The sequence below is a fragment of the Theropithecus gelada genome, chromosome 8 (genome assembly GCF_003255815.1).
Source record: "Theropithecus gelada isolate Dixy chromosome 8, Tgel_1.0, whole genome shotgun sequence".
Classification (NCBI taxonomy): domain Eukaryota; kingdom Metazoa; phylum Chordata; class Mammalia; order Primates; family Cercopithecidae; genus Theropithecus; species Theropithecus gelada.
In genome coordinates, this window is record NC_037676.1 from 134,911,604 (window position 1) to 134,926,638 (window position 15,035).

The following is a 15,035-nucleotide window of genomic DNA, read 5'->3' on the forward strand; positions in this document are numbered from 1 at the left end:
TTCTAAGAATGTCCCTTAAGAAAAGGAGCATGTGTCCTTTCTTCCATTTTTTCTTCTTTATTTAGCTGAGTAGAACAGAATGTAGGAGGCCAATAGATGAACGATGGAGACTACTTAATAAGCAATTGCAACTGTCCAAGCAAGAGTTACTGTCAGCTACAGGTGGTGGTGGGGTCAGTGAGACATGGCTGGATTCCGATAATATCGAAGGAAGAGTTCACAGGGCTCACTGATAAGATGACAGAGAGAGAAGAATCAAGGGAGAATCCAAGGTTTCTGGTCTTAGCCAAGGGGTGAATGTGTGTTACTGAGATGGAGAACACAGGGACACAAGCACACGACGCTGGAGAGTGGTAGTGAGGCTTGAAATCAGGGGTTCTCGTTTAGCTATAATAAGTGTGCAATGACTCTCTTACATCCACCCAGTGATGTCAAACTTCTAATTGTTAGAAACAAATTTTCAATGCCGCAAAGTGAAACCAACACTCAGGCAAAAGTTTTCTCAGCAAGGCAATATACTTCTATAGAAGGGCACTTCCTGCATGCAAGGCAGAGGCAAGGGAGAGCGAGCAAAACAAAGGAGAGCAGGAGTTTTTTATCCCTAACACAGACCCTGTTCCTGTGCCCTCCCCCTGCAGGCTGGGGATGGACTGCACAATCTAGGCTAATTCTGATTGGCTACTGTTGACCTCATCATCAAAGGAGGCAAGGGTTGGTGTTTCACGGGAAGGACAGGTATGGTACATCTTAGGGTGTTTGGGCACAGCAGAGATAGGGAGGGCTGATAGATGAATGGGTACGATTACCTTTTAGAATAGAACAAAGAACCAGGAACCAAAACTCGTTGAAGAGGAACTATATGTTCTTAACAACATAACTGAATAGACAAGTCTTGAGCTCAGAGAAGAGGTTGGATCAAGTTGGGAGCAATGTAAAGAGTGTGTTTACAGCCATGGGATTTGGTGAGAGCCATGAAGAGCTAAAGGAAAAGGAAGACAGCTGAGGAGTTTGCTATAGGGCACCCAAAAAACAAAACCAAAGGGATACATCAAAGCTTAGAAAGATGAGCAGTCAGTACGGTAGAAGAAAAATCAGAAGCAAAGGGAAGAAATTGCTTTAAGAAGGATGGTACTGAACAATTTGATCCAAATCTGCTATGTCCAGTAAGACAAAGACTAAGAATTGAACACTGAATGTGGAAATAATATGACTAAGGAAATTTCAGGATGATGGAATACACAGAAGTGGTTTCAAGAAGGAATGTGAAGTTAGAAACTGGAGACCAAGTGCAGACAATTCCATTAAATGGGGGCAGAGAAAAAGAGCTGTGGCTGGAAGGAAAACCAGGGGAAGGGAGGTTGTTGCTTTTGTTTTAACACAGAGATTTTTAGAATTTGTTTGCACATGGGTGAGATTGATCTAGCAGAGTGGAGAGAACTAGTGCAGAAGACCAAGGATAACTGAGCAACTAAGACCTTGATAGGCAGAGGGGATGGAGTCAGGGTGTTTACACAGACATAGGAAGTTCACCGTCAGCAAGCAGAAGAGAGGGGAGTACATGGGATAGGTCCAGCTACACTGGTAAATTGGATGTTGGGAGGAAAAGAAGTCTCCTGATTGCTTTTTTTCTCAATGAAATAGGAAACAAGGTCCTCAGTTAAGACTGTGGAAGTGTCAGATGATGTTGGAAGTAAGGAGAAAGAAGGTATGAGAGCAACCTGCAGGACCGTGGGAGAATGGACGGTCCCAGAAAATAAAGGAAGATTGCCAGAGTCCATTTGAGATCTGTAGTTATGAATGTAAGGTAAGACCAGCAAGTAGAAGTGAATGGTCTCCTCCAGCCACACAGGAGGACCAGCCCAAGAGTGGGTAGTGTGCTAGATTTAAATAGGGTTGGGATTTTGTGAGGTGAGGATGATGGAAAGAGAAAAAAATGAGAGCGGAAGACAAATGACAAGGATGGATTTCTTTTTTCTTTTCCTTTTTCCTTGAGACAGGGTCTCACTCTGCCGCCCACGCAGGAGTGCAGTGGCATGATCTCAGCTCACTGCAACCTCTGCCCCCCAAGTTCAAGCGATTCTCATGTCCCAGACTCCCAAGTAGCTGGGATTACAGGCATGTGCCACCACTCCCGGCTAATTTTTGTATTTTCAGTAGAGATGGGGTTTCATCACGTTGGCCAGGCTGGTCTTAAACTCCTGACCTCAAGTGATCTGCCTGCCTCGGCCTCCCAAAGTGCTGGGATTATAGGCGTGAGCCACTGCACCTGGCCCAAGGACTGATTTCTGTGATGAACCATAAAACTAAAGCACGGCAAGAGAAGATGAGGGGTTACGGGAGAGTAAGAAAAATAGGAGAGTGAATTATCTTATGGTCTTCATGGGGGCATGTGGTTGTTGGAGTGGAGGAAGTTCCCCCAGGAACATAAGAAATGGTATCTAGTGAGACACTCGAGGTGAAGTTTCTGACGTGGAAGAGATATTGGTGGTGGCAAATCTAGGAATGAAAATGAAATCATGTGGTTGAGTTGAGCTGGAGAAGTGAGCTGGTTGGGGAACTGAGAGGCCAGGGCTTCTGGTGGATCACTTATATGTTTGATAAAGTCATCACCAAGACTGATGATGGCAGGAGAGGCAGAGAGAGACACTGGTGTGGGTGAAATATCTTCAATGAATTGAGAAGGCTGGGGTTGAGAGTTGATCAGGGTGATGTAGATGACTGCAGGAAGAAGGGGCAGGGGTGCTATATCTAGAGGGCTTGTGCTTCAACAGAGAAAGGGAGAAAGATGACCTGAAAGTGGCAATGGGCTGTAACTGTCCCTGTGGCGTATGTGGTGAGGAAGAACAGTGGGAAGTCGCAGAAGTGAATCCTCCGCTTCAGTTAGTGAAAGAGGAGAAATGGTGGAGGCTTCAGGCTTTGCTGTCCAGGCTCAAGCTCCAGAGGGCACAGGGGTCCAAAAGAGGTGAGAATGAGTTGAGTTGGATCAGCGCCATTAGGGTATAAGATTCTGGACAGTGGTGCATGACCTGGGAGGGCAGGAACAGGGGACGATCGCATGTCGGGAGGCAGTGCCACTGAGGAGGTGGTGGGTAATCAGTTCTTCATAGAATCACCCTCAGTAGAACTGGTTTTAGGGGCAGGTGAGGCTGCAGTGTGTGGGAAGAGTGGTGGTCCTACCAGAGACACATGGAGTTTCGGGAGTCTCCCTTGAGCTCTGTTGTAGGCTAAAGAGAGATGGCCTAAACTCGATTTCTGAACTCCATGAGGTCAGAAAGAAACCTGTCATAGTCACTGCTCTATCCCCAGGGCCTAGCCTAGTGTTCTGTCTTGCATTCCTGTCTGCTGTAGGTGCGTAAGGGGAAGGGATTATACATCTTATCATGGAAGTCACAAGAACTAGGTTAGCATGAGCAACTCAGAAACACCACCTATTAGCTGTGTGACCTTGGGCAAGTCACTCCACCTCTCTCAGGCCCAGGCTGGACATGTAAGAAAGAAAGGCTGTCTACCACCTGTGATTGCCGTGAAGATAAATGATGCCCAGAAATAATTCAAGATTGTGCCTTCACCATGGTCATGACAGAGCAAATGAAATCATGACGGAAAATAGGTTTGAGTAATAAAATGAAGTGAATGAGATTTAGTCTGTAGGCTCTTTGGTCTGTATTTTGGCTACAAAAGGCTTTTCTGTCCTGCTTTTTAATTTCAAACTTTAAGACAGATAAAGAGGGTAGGTTAGATATTATTATACTTGAAGATTTCCAGTTTGAGTATCTGTCCTCTATTAAATTCATTGAGGTTATTATATTGATTTCCTTCCCTAGCTCTCAAAGGCTTTGTATATGCACTCCATAGTATAAAGTAGATGTATAGACGGTACATCAGTATTCTCAACCAGCTTGCTCATGGCAGAGTTTTAAAAATTCATAAATACAACAACAATGTGGTGGCAATTTTCAGGCATAAAACTGTATATGGTCCAAAGTTTCATGGGGTACCTAAATAACTAAGATCTCCATATGCCAAGATCATTTGCTAGATGCCAAGACAATTATGCATTTGAAAACATAATAGATGTTTTCCCTTTAAATATGCACCAAATGACATTATTTTTAGACTCATCAAACTTGTTAAGAGCAGTCAGATATATTCTTTGCAGAGCAAACCTGGAATTGAAACAATGATTGACCAACACCATTGATTGACACTTTTGGGTCTTTAACTCTCTATTTGGCCTCACATACTTGGGCTCATTTACATTTAGGGCTTTCCCATCTTCAGTGATCAAAGTCCTGGGTGGTTTCACTTTCTTCTTTCTTTCACTTAAGATTGATGGTGGGTGAGAACAAGGGGCAGCATGGAAAGAAAAAATAAGCAAAGAGAATATAAAAGCAATTAATACATTTTTGTGAAACAGTTTTAAAAATATTAATTGAACTTTTATGAGCACATCAGCAATTCATTGTTCTGAAGTCCATTCCTTTAATTCTATGCTGGGAACTGACAATCAAGCCAGATTTTTTTACGTGGTTGTATCTGTACCTGTACAGCAAAAAAATGACCAAGACAATTTGCCAGATAATTTGAATGAGGGAAGAAAACTCCCTTTCATGACTGTCTATTAATATTTAAATAAGTCTATTTTATACATGATTTACCCAGATCACTGTCAACTCTCCATTTGTGTACAGAACTTCTGCTTTAGCTAAAATACAACATTTAACATACCAATTGAATAGAATCTATTCAATATAAATAAAAATATCGGCACAGAATAATCTATGTAAAAGGATATTTCTCACAGCATTATTTACTGTGGCAAACCCCTGGAACTGTTGTGAGTGCCCATCAGTGGAGGAATGGTTGAATCAACTGTGTTTCATTCATGCTATAACATATTTTGCAGCTGTTAAAAAATGTGTTTGCTCATTACTTATTGATTTAGAAAAGTGTTTATGATGTCTTTGGTGAGAAAAAATATATAAAACATAAATACGTATTTGTTTTACAAAAAGACCCCAAATCCTACACTTGCAGAGATAATTTATACAATTATAAAGGGTTAAAAAAAATGTAGTGAGATCAACCCAAGCCTGTTAACAACACTGATTACGTTGAAGGGTTGGATAAGGGGTAAATAAAGGAAGCAAATAATAGAAGATTAATTGAGTAATATAAAATTAAAATGCAGTATGTAAATTCTATTTAAAAGATTACTGAAAGTATATAGAAACTTAAATAGGCAAATATGGACGATATCTAGATCAGATGGAAAAATTTGTTTAGATGATGGAACTGTTGGCAATTCTTTGCCTTAAATTTCTATTGTAACTTTAATACAGATTTTGTATCAGTTAACTTTATTTTAGAAAAAATCATTCACATTCTTCTGCATCTTAAGCTGGGCCTCCAGATCCAATGGAGTTAATATTTCAATGACTCAGGACAATTAAGGGGCATTCACAAGCCCTTGGCTTAACCCTACTCAGTGTAAAGCAGATCAGAGTTAGGAATAAAAGATTTCTTCTGTCCCTGCTTACACCCAGTTAATAAAAATGGCAACACAATCAGAGGCAAACATCTCAGGGACTCACTGGATTGGGAAGTCTAAGGTGTCCAAAACATAGAGACTCAGATCTCCATCCCATTCAGCCTTACTTTATTAGGTGTCAGGGAGTAAAAATAAATTCTCCTTATTTCAGGCTCAATACATAATAGATTAGATATTATTTATATATACCCACAGATATATAAATATACCATATGTGTGTATGGGTATATATGTAAGAAATATTTCACAGTCTATAAACATGTAGAACTTCCATTTTAAAGGGCTCTTGAGTCTGCAAAGCACTTTCACATGTATGGATGGGCTCATCTGATTTTCTTAACAGTACAGTGGGGTAGGTAAGACAGGTATGATAATCCCTGTTTAGCAGATGAAGAACCAGATGAGGAGAAGTTAGGTACTTGCCAACATCACACAGAGGGTAATAGTGGAGTCAGGACATGCATACATAATCTTATTCAATGCTCTTCCCAAAGGGCTGTGTGGTCCCTTAGTGTGAAAATCACCCACGTTTTACAAACCAGTATTTTAGATAAAATTTGATTTTTGATTGTTATACCTCCCTGTATTTCTAATTAATGAAAATTTTATGAAAGCAGCTGAGATTTCAAATCTTTTTTACTTCTACTTTCTTGCTTTTAGTTGTTAATCACAGAGAGAGATATTGTGTTTTGTTTCACTTGAGGCATTGCCATGTAGATTACTATATTTCAGGGCTAATTTATCACTTTCTCAAGCTCATGAATAATAAGTATTCCCATAAGTTATATATTTTACATACTAGACTTAAGCAATGACATGAAATGGAATGACACAAAATCTGTTTTTGAAAAATCTGCTCTGAAGATAATAGCATAAACATCCTAGTTTCTAACAAATCATCAAATTATAGATAAACAATTCAAAAGTGAAATCATAGTGTTAAATGTCGAAGAAAGTTGTATTAGGAAAATAAAATGTCTAATAAAACTAATTTCCAATTCTTCACTTTGCAAATTAATAGAACAGACTCAAAAAGGAGCCCATTCATTCCACAAAATGAACTTTTTCTAGACTAGAAATACTAATGTATTAGTGTACCCTAATACACTATTATTGGGTATATTAAAAGTTGTAAAAAGCTGAAGACATACAAAAAACCTCTACCTAAAATGTCATAATTCATGATGTTCTAAAGAAGGTACTTTGATATTAATGGATGTTAGCCAATACAATTCAACAAAAAGCTATACTTAGAAAAAACAAAATCTATATATGAGTGCTAAAGGTTTAACACAAATAATGGGGGAAAAAAATGGGCAATCATGAAAATATAGTTCTTAAGTGGCTACTGCTTCCCTCTCATAGGAAAGAATGAAATACCTTAATTTTTCCTGATTTTTCCGTTGTTTTTCCATGTGTCTAAGAGTTTCCAATCTCGATTCAGGAGTAAACAAGCAGGGCTTATTCCAGAATTCCAAGTCATCTTCACTGTTGTCTAATTTCTTTGTGTTGTGTTCCTCTGTGTCTGGTGCCTGTAGGTGGTCTTTGCTCTCTAAAGAGGAACTAGGAAAAACAGAGCACTTAAGAACAATAATGGATTCATGAGCTTCATCCTTAATGCTGGCCTTTTAATATCTACATACTTTTCTTATGTTATCTTCTTACCTTTGAATGACAAAGTGACTCTGAAAGACAGTCTATCCAGGCCTGGTTACCCTGGCCTGGATATGTAGTGAGATCAACCCAAGGCTGTGAACATTCATTACATTGAAAGGTTGAATAGGGCAGACCTTCATACTCTATCATCAGGAATATTGAGGTAATCAGATTCCAGGGTTCACAGACCTGACTGCTAAGAATCACCTGGGGAGCTTTATAAAAAGTACAGATTCCTGGGTTCTCATCAGAAAGCCTATTCAGTAGATCTGAAGTAGTTCTGAAGTAGTAGATCTGAAGCCTGGGAATCTGTGTTTTATATTTTGCAGGAGATTCTGATGATCAGACAAGCAATCACCCCACTTCTAATCTCGTACCTGTCAGTTACACTCTCCACACTACTCCCAGAGGGACCTTTCTAGCAGGCAAATTGGATCACATTATTTCTAGGTTTTTTAATGACTCTCTTATCTCCAAAATTTGCTTGTAGGACATATGACACTTTTTATAGTATGGCCTGTACCTAGTTTATTTTTCATGGATAACTTCTGATTATGTAGCTTTATATGGTAACAGGTCTCTCTTCCCTTTTATTCATGTTTTGCAGACTGTCAGAGAATTAAACAATGTCTCTATATGTCACCAAATGGGTATTATGTGAGATAGTCAACATTTATTCAACATGGATCCCAAAAATATTTATTGAGCATCTTCTGTTGTGCCAGACACCAGAGATACAACCCTGGCCTACACAAACCATGACACTACTTTCAGGGAGATTCTATTCTTGTGGCAAGAAAATGACATCATTCAAGCAATAAACATTAGGTATAGTCTCTCTCCCCTTACCTCTCCCTAGAATAGACACTTTATTAGATGACATTAAATGAAAAAAATTACATGATGCCTTTAATACCAACTATAGAAAATAGTAGGTACTCAATACATGTTGGGTTTTGTTATTGAATGAGGTGACAAGAAAGGCTCCTTTAGTTGATCTTCAAACTAAAGATATTTTCTTCATTTTGACAATATCTTTTCAAATATATTTTCTTTATCTCGAAAATATTGTGAAAGATATTTTTCAAAGGGATGAACCAAAAATACTAGAACATGAAATTTAAGTAGCATCAATAGAATATATAGCAAAATTCTGCTGTCTTTACAGATACAATGCAACTAAATATTTCAATAAGCAAAATAATGCAAATTGCTGAAAATAAATAAATCATTTTGCTATACAGCTACAGTTCTTTATGGCATTGAAAGAATAATCTATGAAGGGTATCTATAATATTCTACAATATTCTAGATAAATGCCACTGAAATAATTGGTTCCATTCTCATTTAACCATTTAAATTATATTTTTCCTGGAAAGTGACTAATTGGTTCAATCTGGCCTTTTGCAAGCTAAAATAATAATTATAAAAACATAAAAATAACAGCACTTAAGAAAAATTATCAGAGATATCAGCTAAATAACATGTCTCCAAGGCAAAATGCATATAAATGTGTGTAGCTGGTTGATGAAACAAAGTGAGCTCATTAGTGTCTGATCAAAAAAACTTTCTCTTCAACCACTGCCTTCAAACCTGCTCTCTCAGAACTCTCTACTCATCCATAAGCAGATCCCACAGCTCTATAGTCACTTTTAAGAACAGGATAATCTCAGCTAAACATTCACTTTCAGATACTAAAGCGTCTAAAGTTTAAATAAAAGTTCAGACCTAAGTTTCAAATCGAAGCCATTCCCTCCCTCTCCAACCCATTCTCTCTCCTGGCCCTGTTTCAGATTGGGGTGTGCATGGGAAGAGGGACACCCTCTCCCACTTTTCATTGTCATCCATTCCTTCCTCTGAATCCCATACCACTGGGCCTCTTAGGTTCAGAGGCTTCCTGCCTTCAGAATTTGGGGCCTGGGAAGATGAATGAGGAGAAGGTGGTGAACATCTCTTATATGACCACTCCTATCATAACCTGGCTATTGCTACCCTCGCTGGGACCAATATCCAGATCCTGGCTTTCTCTTCCTGCAAGCACCTTTGTCATTCTTGGAGACACTACAAGAACCCTCCAAGTGTACTGTTCACTGTTGAGGTGGTCAATATACTTCCTGGCTCCTTTTGTGATAACTCCCCAGCTTCTGCCACTGATAATCCACCCCTTAGTTTCTTATCGCTGCTGTCCTATTGGACAGCATCTCTTCAAGACAGTTCAAATCCAGCTCTTCTACCATGTCCACTTGGTCTATACAATATTCACAAATCCTGGCTGGGTGGGGTGGCTCACGCCTGTAATCCCAGCACTTTGGGAGGCCGAGGTGGGCATATCACGAGGTCAGGAGTGAGAGACTAGCCTGACCAACATGGTGAAATCCATCTCTACTAAAGGTACAAAAATTACTCAGGCATGGTGGCACATACCTGTAATCCCAGCTACTCAGGAGGCTGAGGCAGGAGAATCGCTTGAACCCAGGAGGCAGAGGTTGCAGTGAGCCGAGATCGCATCATTGCACTCCAGCCTGGGAGACAGAGTGAGACTCTGTCTGATTTAAAAAAAAAAAAAAAAAAAAAAAGATATTCACAAAATCCTTGGCATATGAAGTGTGAGCTGTTGCCATTAATACCTTCTTCCCTGATCCCTCTGCTCCAGGTCACTTTCTATCTTTTCAATTCTCCAGGCTGGAGGCAGGCTCTACCTAGTCAAGAGGTAAATGTCCATCTCCCTTTCTTGCAGCCTCTGATTCTCTGTAGTGTTTCTTCTTGAAGCCTTGAGAGGGAAATAACCTCCTACTCTTCACCAACTAATTCAATGATTCAGGATTTCAATGATTCTCCTCCAGAATGTCTATGTTTCTGTTCAAACAGGCTAAATAGGGTGAGAATGGTGAAGACTTAAGGATCAGCCAGGTCTATGGGGGAGGCAAGAAGGCACCTGCAAGAAACCCCACTGTAACCTTCTACTAAAATACAAGGAACAGATCATTTTAACTTTTGTAAACTTTTAAAAGCCAAGGATAGTAAATTATCTCCAAGATATTGTATGTGCCTATTACATAACTTTGATGCCAAACAGCAGGAAAAAAATACAATGAGACAAGGATATTATAGCATAAACTCACTTATGAACACAGGTTCAAATATTAAAATAAGATATTAGCAAAATCAATGGAGCAATGCATTAGCAAATAATCATGGACAAAGGATGTTTATCCCAGAAATTCAAGGATGGTTTAACATTAGAAATTCTATTAATGTAATTCAACACAGTAACAGAAAAACACTATTATCTCAATAAATTTGGGGAAAGCATTTAATAAAAATCAATATAATGCATGTGATGATAAAAGCTCCTCATCAACTAAGAATAGAAGGAAGCTTACTTAACAAGACCCAGAAACCCATGGCAAACATTATACTTAATGATGAGAAATTGCAAACATTCTTTTTAAAGTCAGAAACAAGATACAGATACCCATTCTTAACGCTACTATTCCACTCCATACTGGAGACCTTTGCAGGCAACATGAAGAAAATAAAGTAGAAGGAGAGGGATTGGAAAACAATTTTCAAGTTACTGCTTACAAACAATGTATTTTTCCAGTTAGAAAATGCAGGATTGCCTCTTTCATAAAGGTTAGCAAGATTAATACAGTATCAGTATACAGAAATAATTTGTCCCTTTAAATATCAGCAAAACCAATTACATCTATTTTTAAAATCTTATTCTACAAGATACTTAGAAATAGAGACAATGAAAGATGGTGTAAGACTTTTATAGTGAAAATTTAAAACCTCATTGAATGACTCAGAAGAAGGTCTAAGTAAATAGAGCTCTTCCAAAGTTCAGCAAGGAAAGAATCAATGTCATAAAGATGCCAACTTTCCCCCAATTAACATACAAATTAAATGCAATTTCAATCAAAATTCCACTAGGGATTTTTAAGGAATTTGATTAGCAGCGGATTCTAAAACTCATACAGACAAGTAAGGAACTAAAAATAGCCAAGATAACTTTGAAAAATGAGAATATCTCCTACCAAATATCAAGATATGCTATAAATCTATACAAACTAAAACCAGGTAGAAGTGCTCCTATGGAACAGTCTAGGGAACTCAGAGATGAACCCATGAATACATGGTTTGAAGGGATTAGTAAGGGTGGCATTTCAGATCAGTGGGAAAAGAATAGCACCTTAATAAATGGTACAGAGACAATTAGCTACCCATATGAAAAACCATTAGTACCCTACCCTATACATTGGCAAAGGTTAATTCCAGATAAAAAGATACAAACAGATATGGTACTGGGATAAAGAAGCATTCCATAAACAAGACAAAAATGTACAAATAAGTTTAACTACATTAATATTTTTAAACTTCATAAAACACAAGGACTTATAATTAAACACAAGTCACAGACTGGGAGAAGACACTTGTAAAGCACATAACCACCAAAGAATATATTTTTTATTTGTATCCAGAATATAAAAGAACTATCAATAAGAAAAAAACTTAACAACTTATTTAAAACAAGTAGGGGACTTGAATAGAGGATATCTGAATAACCAACAAACATATAAAAGATGTTTAAAATATTCAAATTCACTAGTAACTATAGAAATGCAAATTAAATTTTTTAAAAATAGAGGATACTATATACTATGCAACACACTTGATTAGCCAATATTTTAAAATATATTATCCAGTATTGGCAAAGATTGAAAACTCCTGTATATTGATATATTAGTATAAATTATTACAATTACTCTAGAAAACAATTTGGCAATATGTATAAAGTTGAAAAGATGTCATGATTGTTGTAGCAATGCCATTGCTAAATACCCTGAAGAAACTTTCATACCTGAACAAGGAGACAAGGGCAACACTGCTTGAATATCTCAACAAATGTTCAACATGGATTCGAGAAATATTTATTGGGCATTTTCTGTTGTGCCACGCACCAGAGATACAGCCCTGGCCAAGATAGACCATGATGCTACTTTCAGGAGATTCTATTCTTGTGAGAATTGGAAATGGGAATAGGGAAAACAACGTGCATGGCCAGCCAAAGAGGGATGGCTGTGTCCAGGTTGACCGGCTGGCACCACTAGAAGGATCGCATGTGTTGTTGGAGCTGCTGCACCTTCTGATTGGTCAGGGCAAGTGAAATACTGGCTATTAACTATTTTGAATATTACCTCTGGGATAAATTATAATTTATTCATCCAACTGGATATTATTCTATACTTAAAATGAATTAGTTTTACATGTCTTTATATGCATAAATCTCAAAAACATGTTGCATGAAAAGCAAAGCTATAGAAAGATATCATTCATGCTAAACACACATACTCAAACTACTATTGTTTAAGGAGGCATACCTGTGAAATAAAGGTATTAAAAATATGAATGAATCAACATATATCAAATACGCACCAGCTTCAGGATAGCAGACGCCACCAGGATGAAGAGAGGAATGGGATGAAGGGGAAGTACTTAAGGAGCTTCTACACTCTTAATGATATTTTATTTCTTATTTAAAAAAAGATCCAAAGCAAACATATTGTCATTTATTAAATGTAGGTGGTAGAACTACAAGCTACCTATATAACTATTTTCAAACATTTATGTATGTCTGAAATACTCTATAAGTATTATTTCCCCAATTTTAAGGGATTCTGTTATGTAAATACCTTATACTTTAACTGTATGGAATCAAATCAACTGACTATAGTTGCAATTCACTTAAAATACATAAACATGAAAATTTTAATTTAAAAAAGTTATTAATCATATTAAGAATGTGTTCAGTATATAATTAAGAAAACAGAATGTTGTATGATACAATTAGAATTAATCAAATTATAATAATGTGATTTGTATTTAACTTTTCTAAAATACTCCTAGTTTGTAAATCAAAGTACACCTGTTAATTCATCTTTTCTGTACATATTTTATGGATTTTTCTGAGAATAATTTTAGATGGAAATTAAAGTTACTAGTTTAAAAAGGAATTTTTCCCCCAAGGAAAGAAAGCCTTACAGAATTGTCACAAGCTATGGGATGCTCATATTCTTCCATCCAAAATTCACATCATATTTTATTCTTCAAATTAATCCGGAATATAAGTGTACTGCAAAGAACTTGGAAAGAGAATACAGTTTGCTGCTTTTAACAAAAGTTGACTAGAAAGTAAACTAATAATTTACATACAGAGTAGCATTGATGTCTGTGTACCAACGTCCATCAAAGCCTGCATTACTTCTCTTGTCTTCATTTTTATCCTCTTCTTGGTGTTTCCTCTGAGCCTCTTCCTTGAGTTTGGCTCGTTTAAGACAGTGATCTTTTTCCTGCTCTCTGATTTGTGGTTCAATTACTGAATACTCCTGCAATGCCTTAATCCTTTCTGAAGGCTCTATTTCTTTACCATCCAACCACTTAAACAAAAAACAATAAATATAGTACAATTGTTCAAAAGTAGCAGTGTGAATCAGCCCCAGGTTGATTTTGATTAGAACTTTTGAAACTTAGAAATAATAATACACCACAGTGATAGAGAATTAAAACAATATAATTAATGGGAAATATCAGAACATTGTTCTAAATCAATGTTTATTTCATACAATTTACACAGTTTTAAAAATACCTTTACTGGCAATAATAATGATTAGGTCTTCTGTTAAAAATGATAATTAATACAAACTCTCAAAATATTTTATGTTAATTTTATAATTGCTCACTATGTCAAAAATGTCAATGCTTAAGTCAAATCATAGCTTCAAAGTACAACAATGGCACTTCTCAAAAGCTCTCTACAGAAAAAAAAAAGGCCTTGAATATTACGCATGATTGGGCTCTAATACAAATGAGCCCATGTTTCACCCTTAACAAGATAGATAGGCTATTGTTACAGCATTGTTTACATCTGATACTTCAATTATGATTTTCCAAAGTAAAATATTAAAATAAAAGTGTCAATTACAACCTAAAATGTTAGCGCTAACAGATACCTATTTATCTACCCAGCCTTATTCTGCAAAATGAGGTGAGGTATTGAGGAAGGTGTGGTTGGAAGATAATGGTTCCCCAAGAATGTCCATGTTCTAATCTCCATGAATGTTACCTTACATGGCAAAAGGGACTTTACAGGTTTGATTAGGTTAAGGATCTTGGTGATCAGGGTGATTCTTGTAAGGACCACAGAGGTCCTTATAAGTACGAGAGAGAGACATGAGTGTCAGAGTTAGGGAGAAATGTAAAGTTGGCATACTGATGTCTTTGGAGATGGAGGAAGAGGCCATGAGCCTAAAAATGCAAGTATCCTCTAGAAGCTGAAAGGGGCAAAGTAAGGGATTCTCTCCTAGAGCCTGAAGAAAGAATAGCCCTGACAACACCTTGATTTTAGCCCAGTGAAACCATTTCAGGCTTTTGATCTCCAAAATCATAAGGTAATACATTTGTATTGTTTTAAGTCACTAAATTTGTCTCAATTTGTTACAGCAGCAATAAGAAACATATAAAAGGGGGAAAAATACACAGAAAGATTTAGTAAAATACAAATTAAAAAATTATTAGAATCAGCTGAATTATAAGTCAAAATTATGTAGAGATTTGCTAAAAAGATAATTCCAAATATGCTTTGGTCATAAGAACTCATATGGTTGCTATAGATGGGCTGCAGATTTGGTTCCTAGCTTCTTGGCAGCCAAAGTGAAATAGAAAAACGTAATTAGTTACACAATTTTCATGGTCTTTAAGGAAAAAATACAGTTTGTAGCTTTCCTCTAACATGCAGCTCTAAAACACACTTCTAGCACAGAGTTTC

At 37.1% G+C, this 15,035-nt stretch overlaps 1 protein-coding gene across 8 annotated transcripts in view; it reads right to left on the bottom strand.

Annotated features, from left to right (window-relative positions):
• The window catches only part of LRRC6 (leucine rich repeat containing 6), a 94,855-nt gene that overhangs the window by 44,939 nt on the left and 34,881 nt on the right, over positions 1-15,035 (bottom strand). For all 8 annotated transcript variants that reach the window (XM_025393939.1, XM_025393938.1, XM_025393940.1 and 5 more), the window contains 3 exons: positions 13,424-13,647; positions 6,932-7,114; positions 4,245-4,322 (listed from right to left, as the gene is read on the bottom strand). In XM_025393939.1, coding sequence (XP_025249724.1) covers positions 4,245-4,322; positions 6,932-7,114; positions 13,424-13,647 — 485 coding nt within the window. The remainder of the gene's footprint in view (positions 1-4,244; positions 4,323-6,931; positions 7,115-13,423; positions 13,648-15,035) is intronic.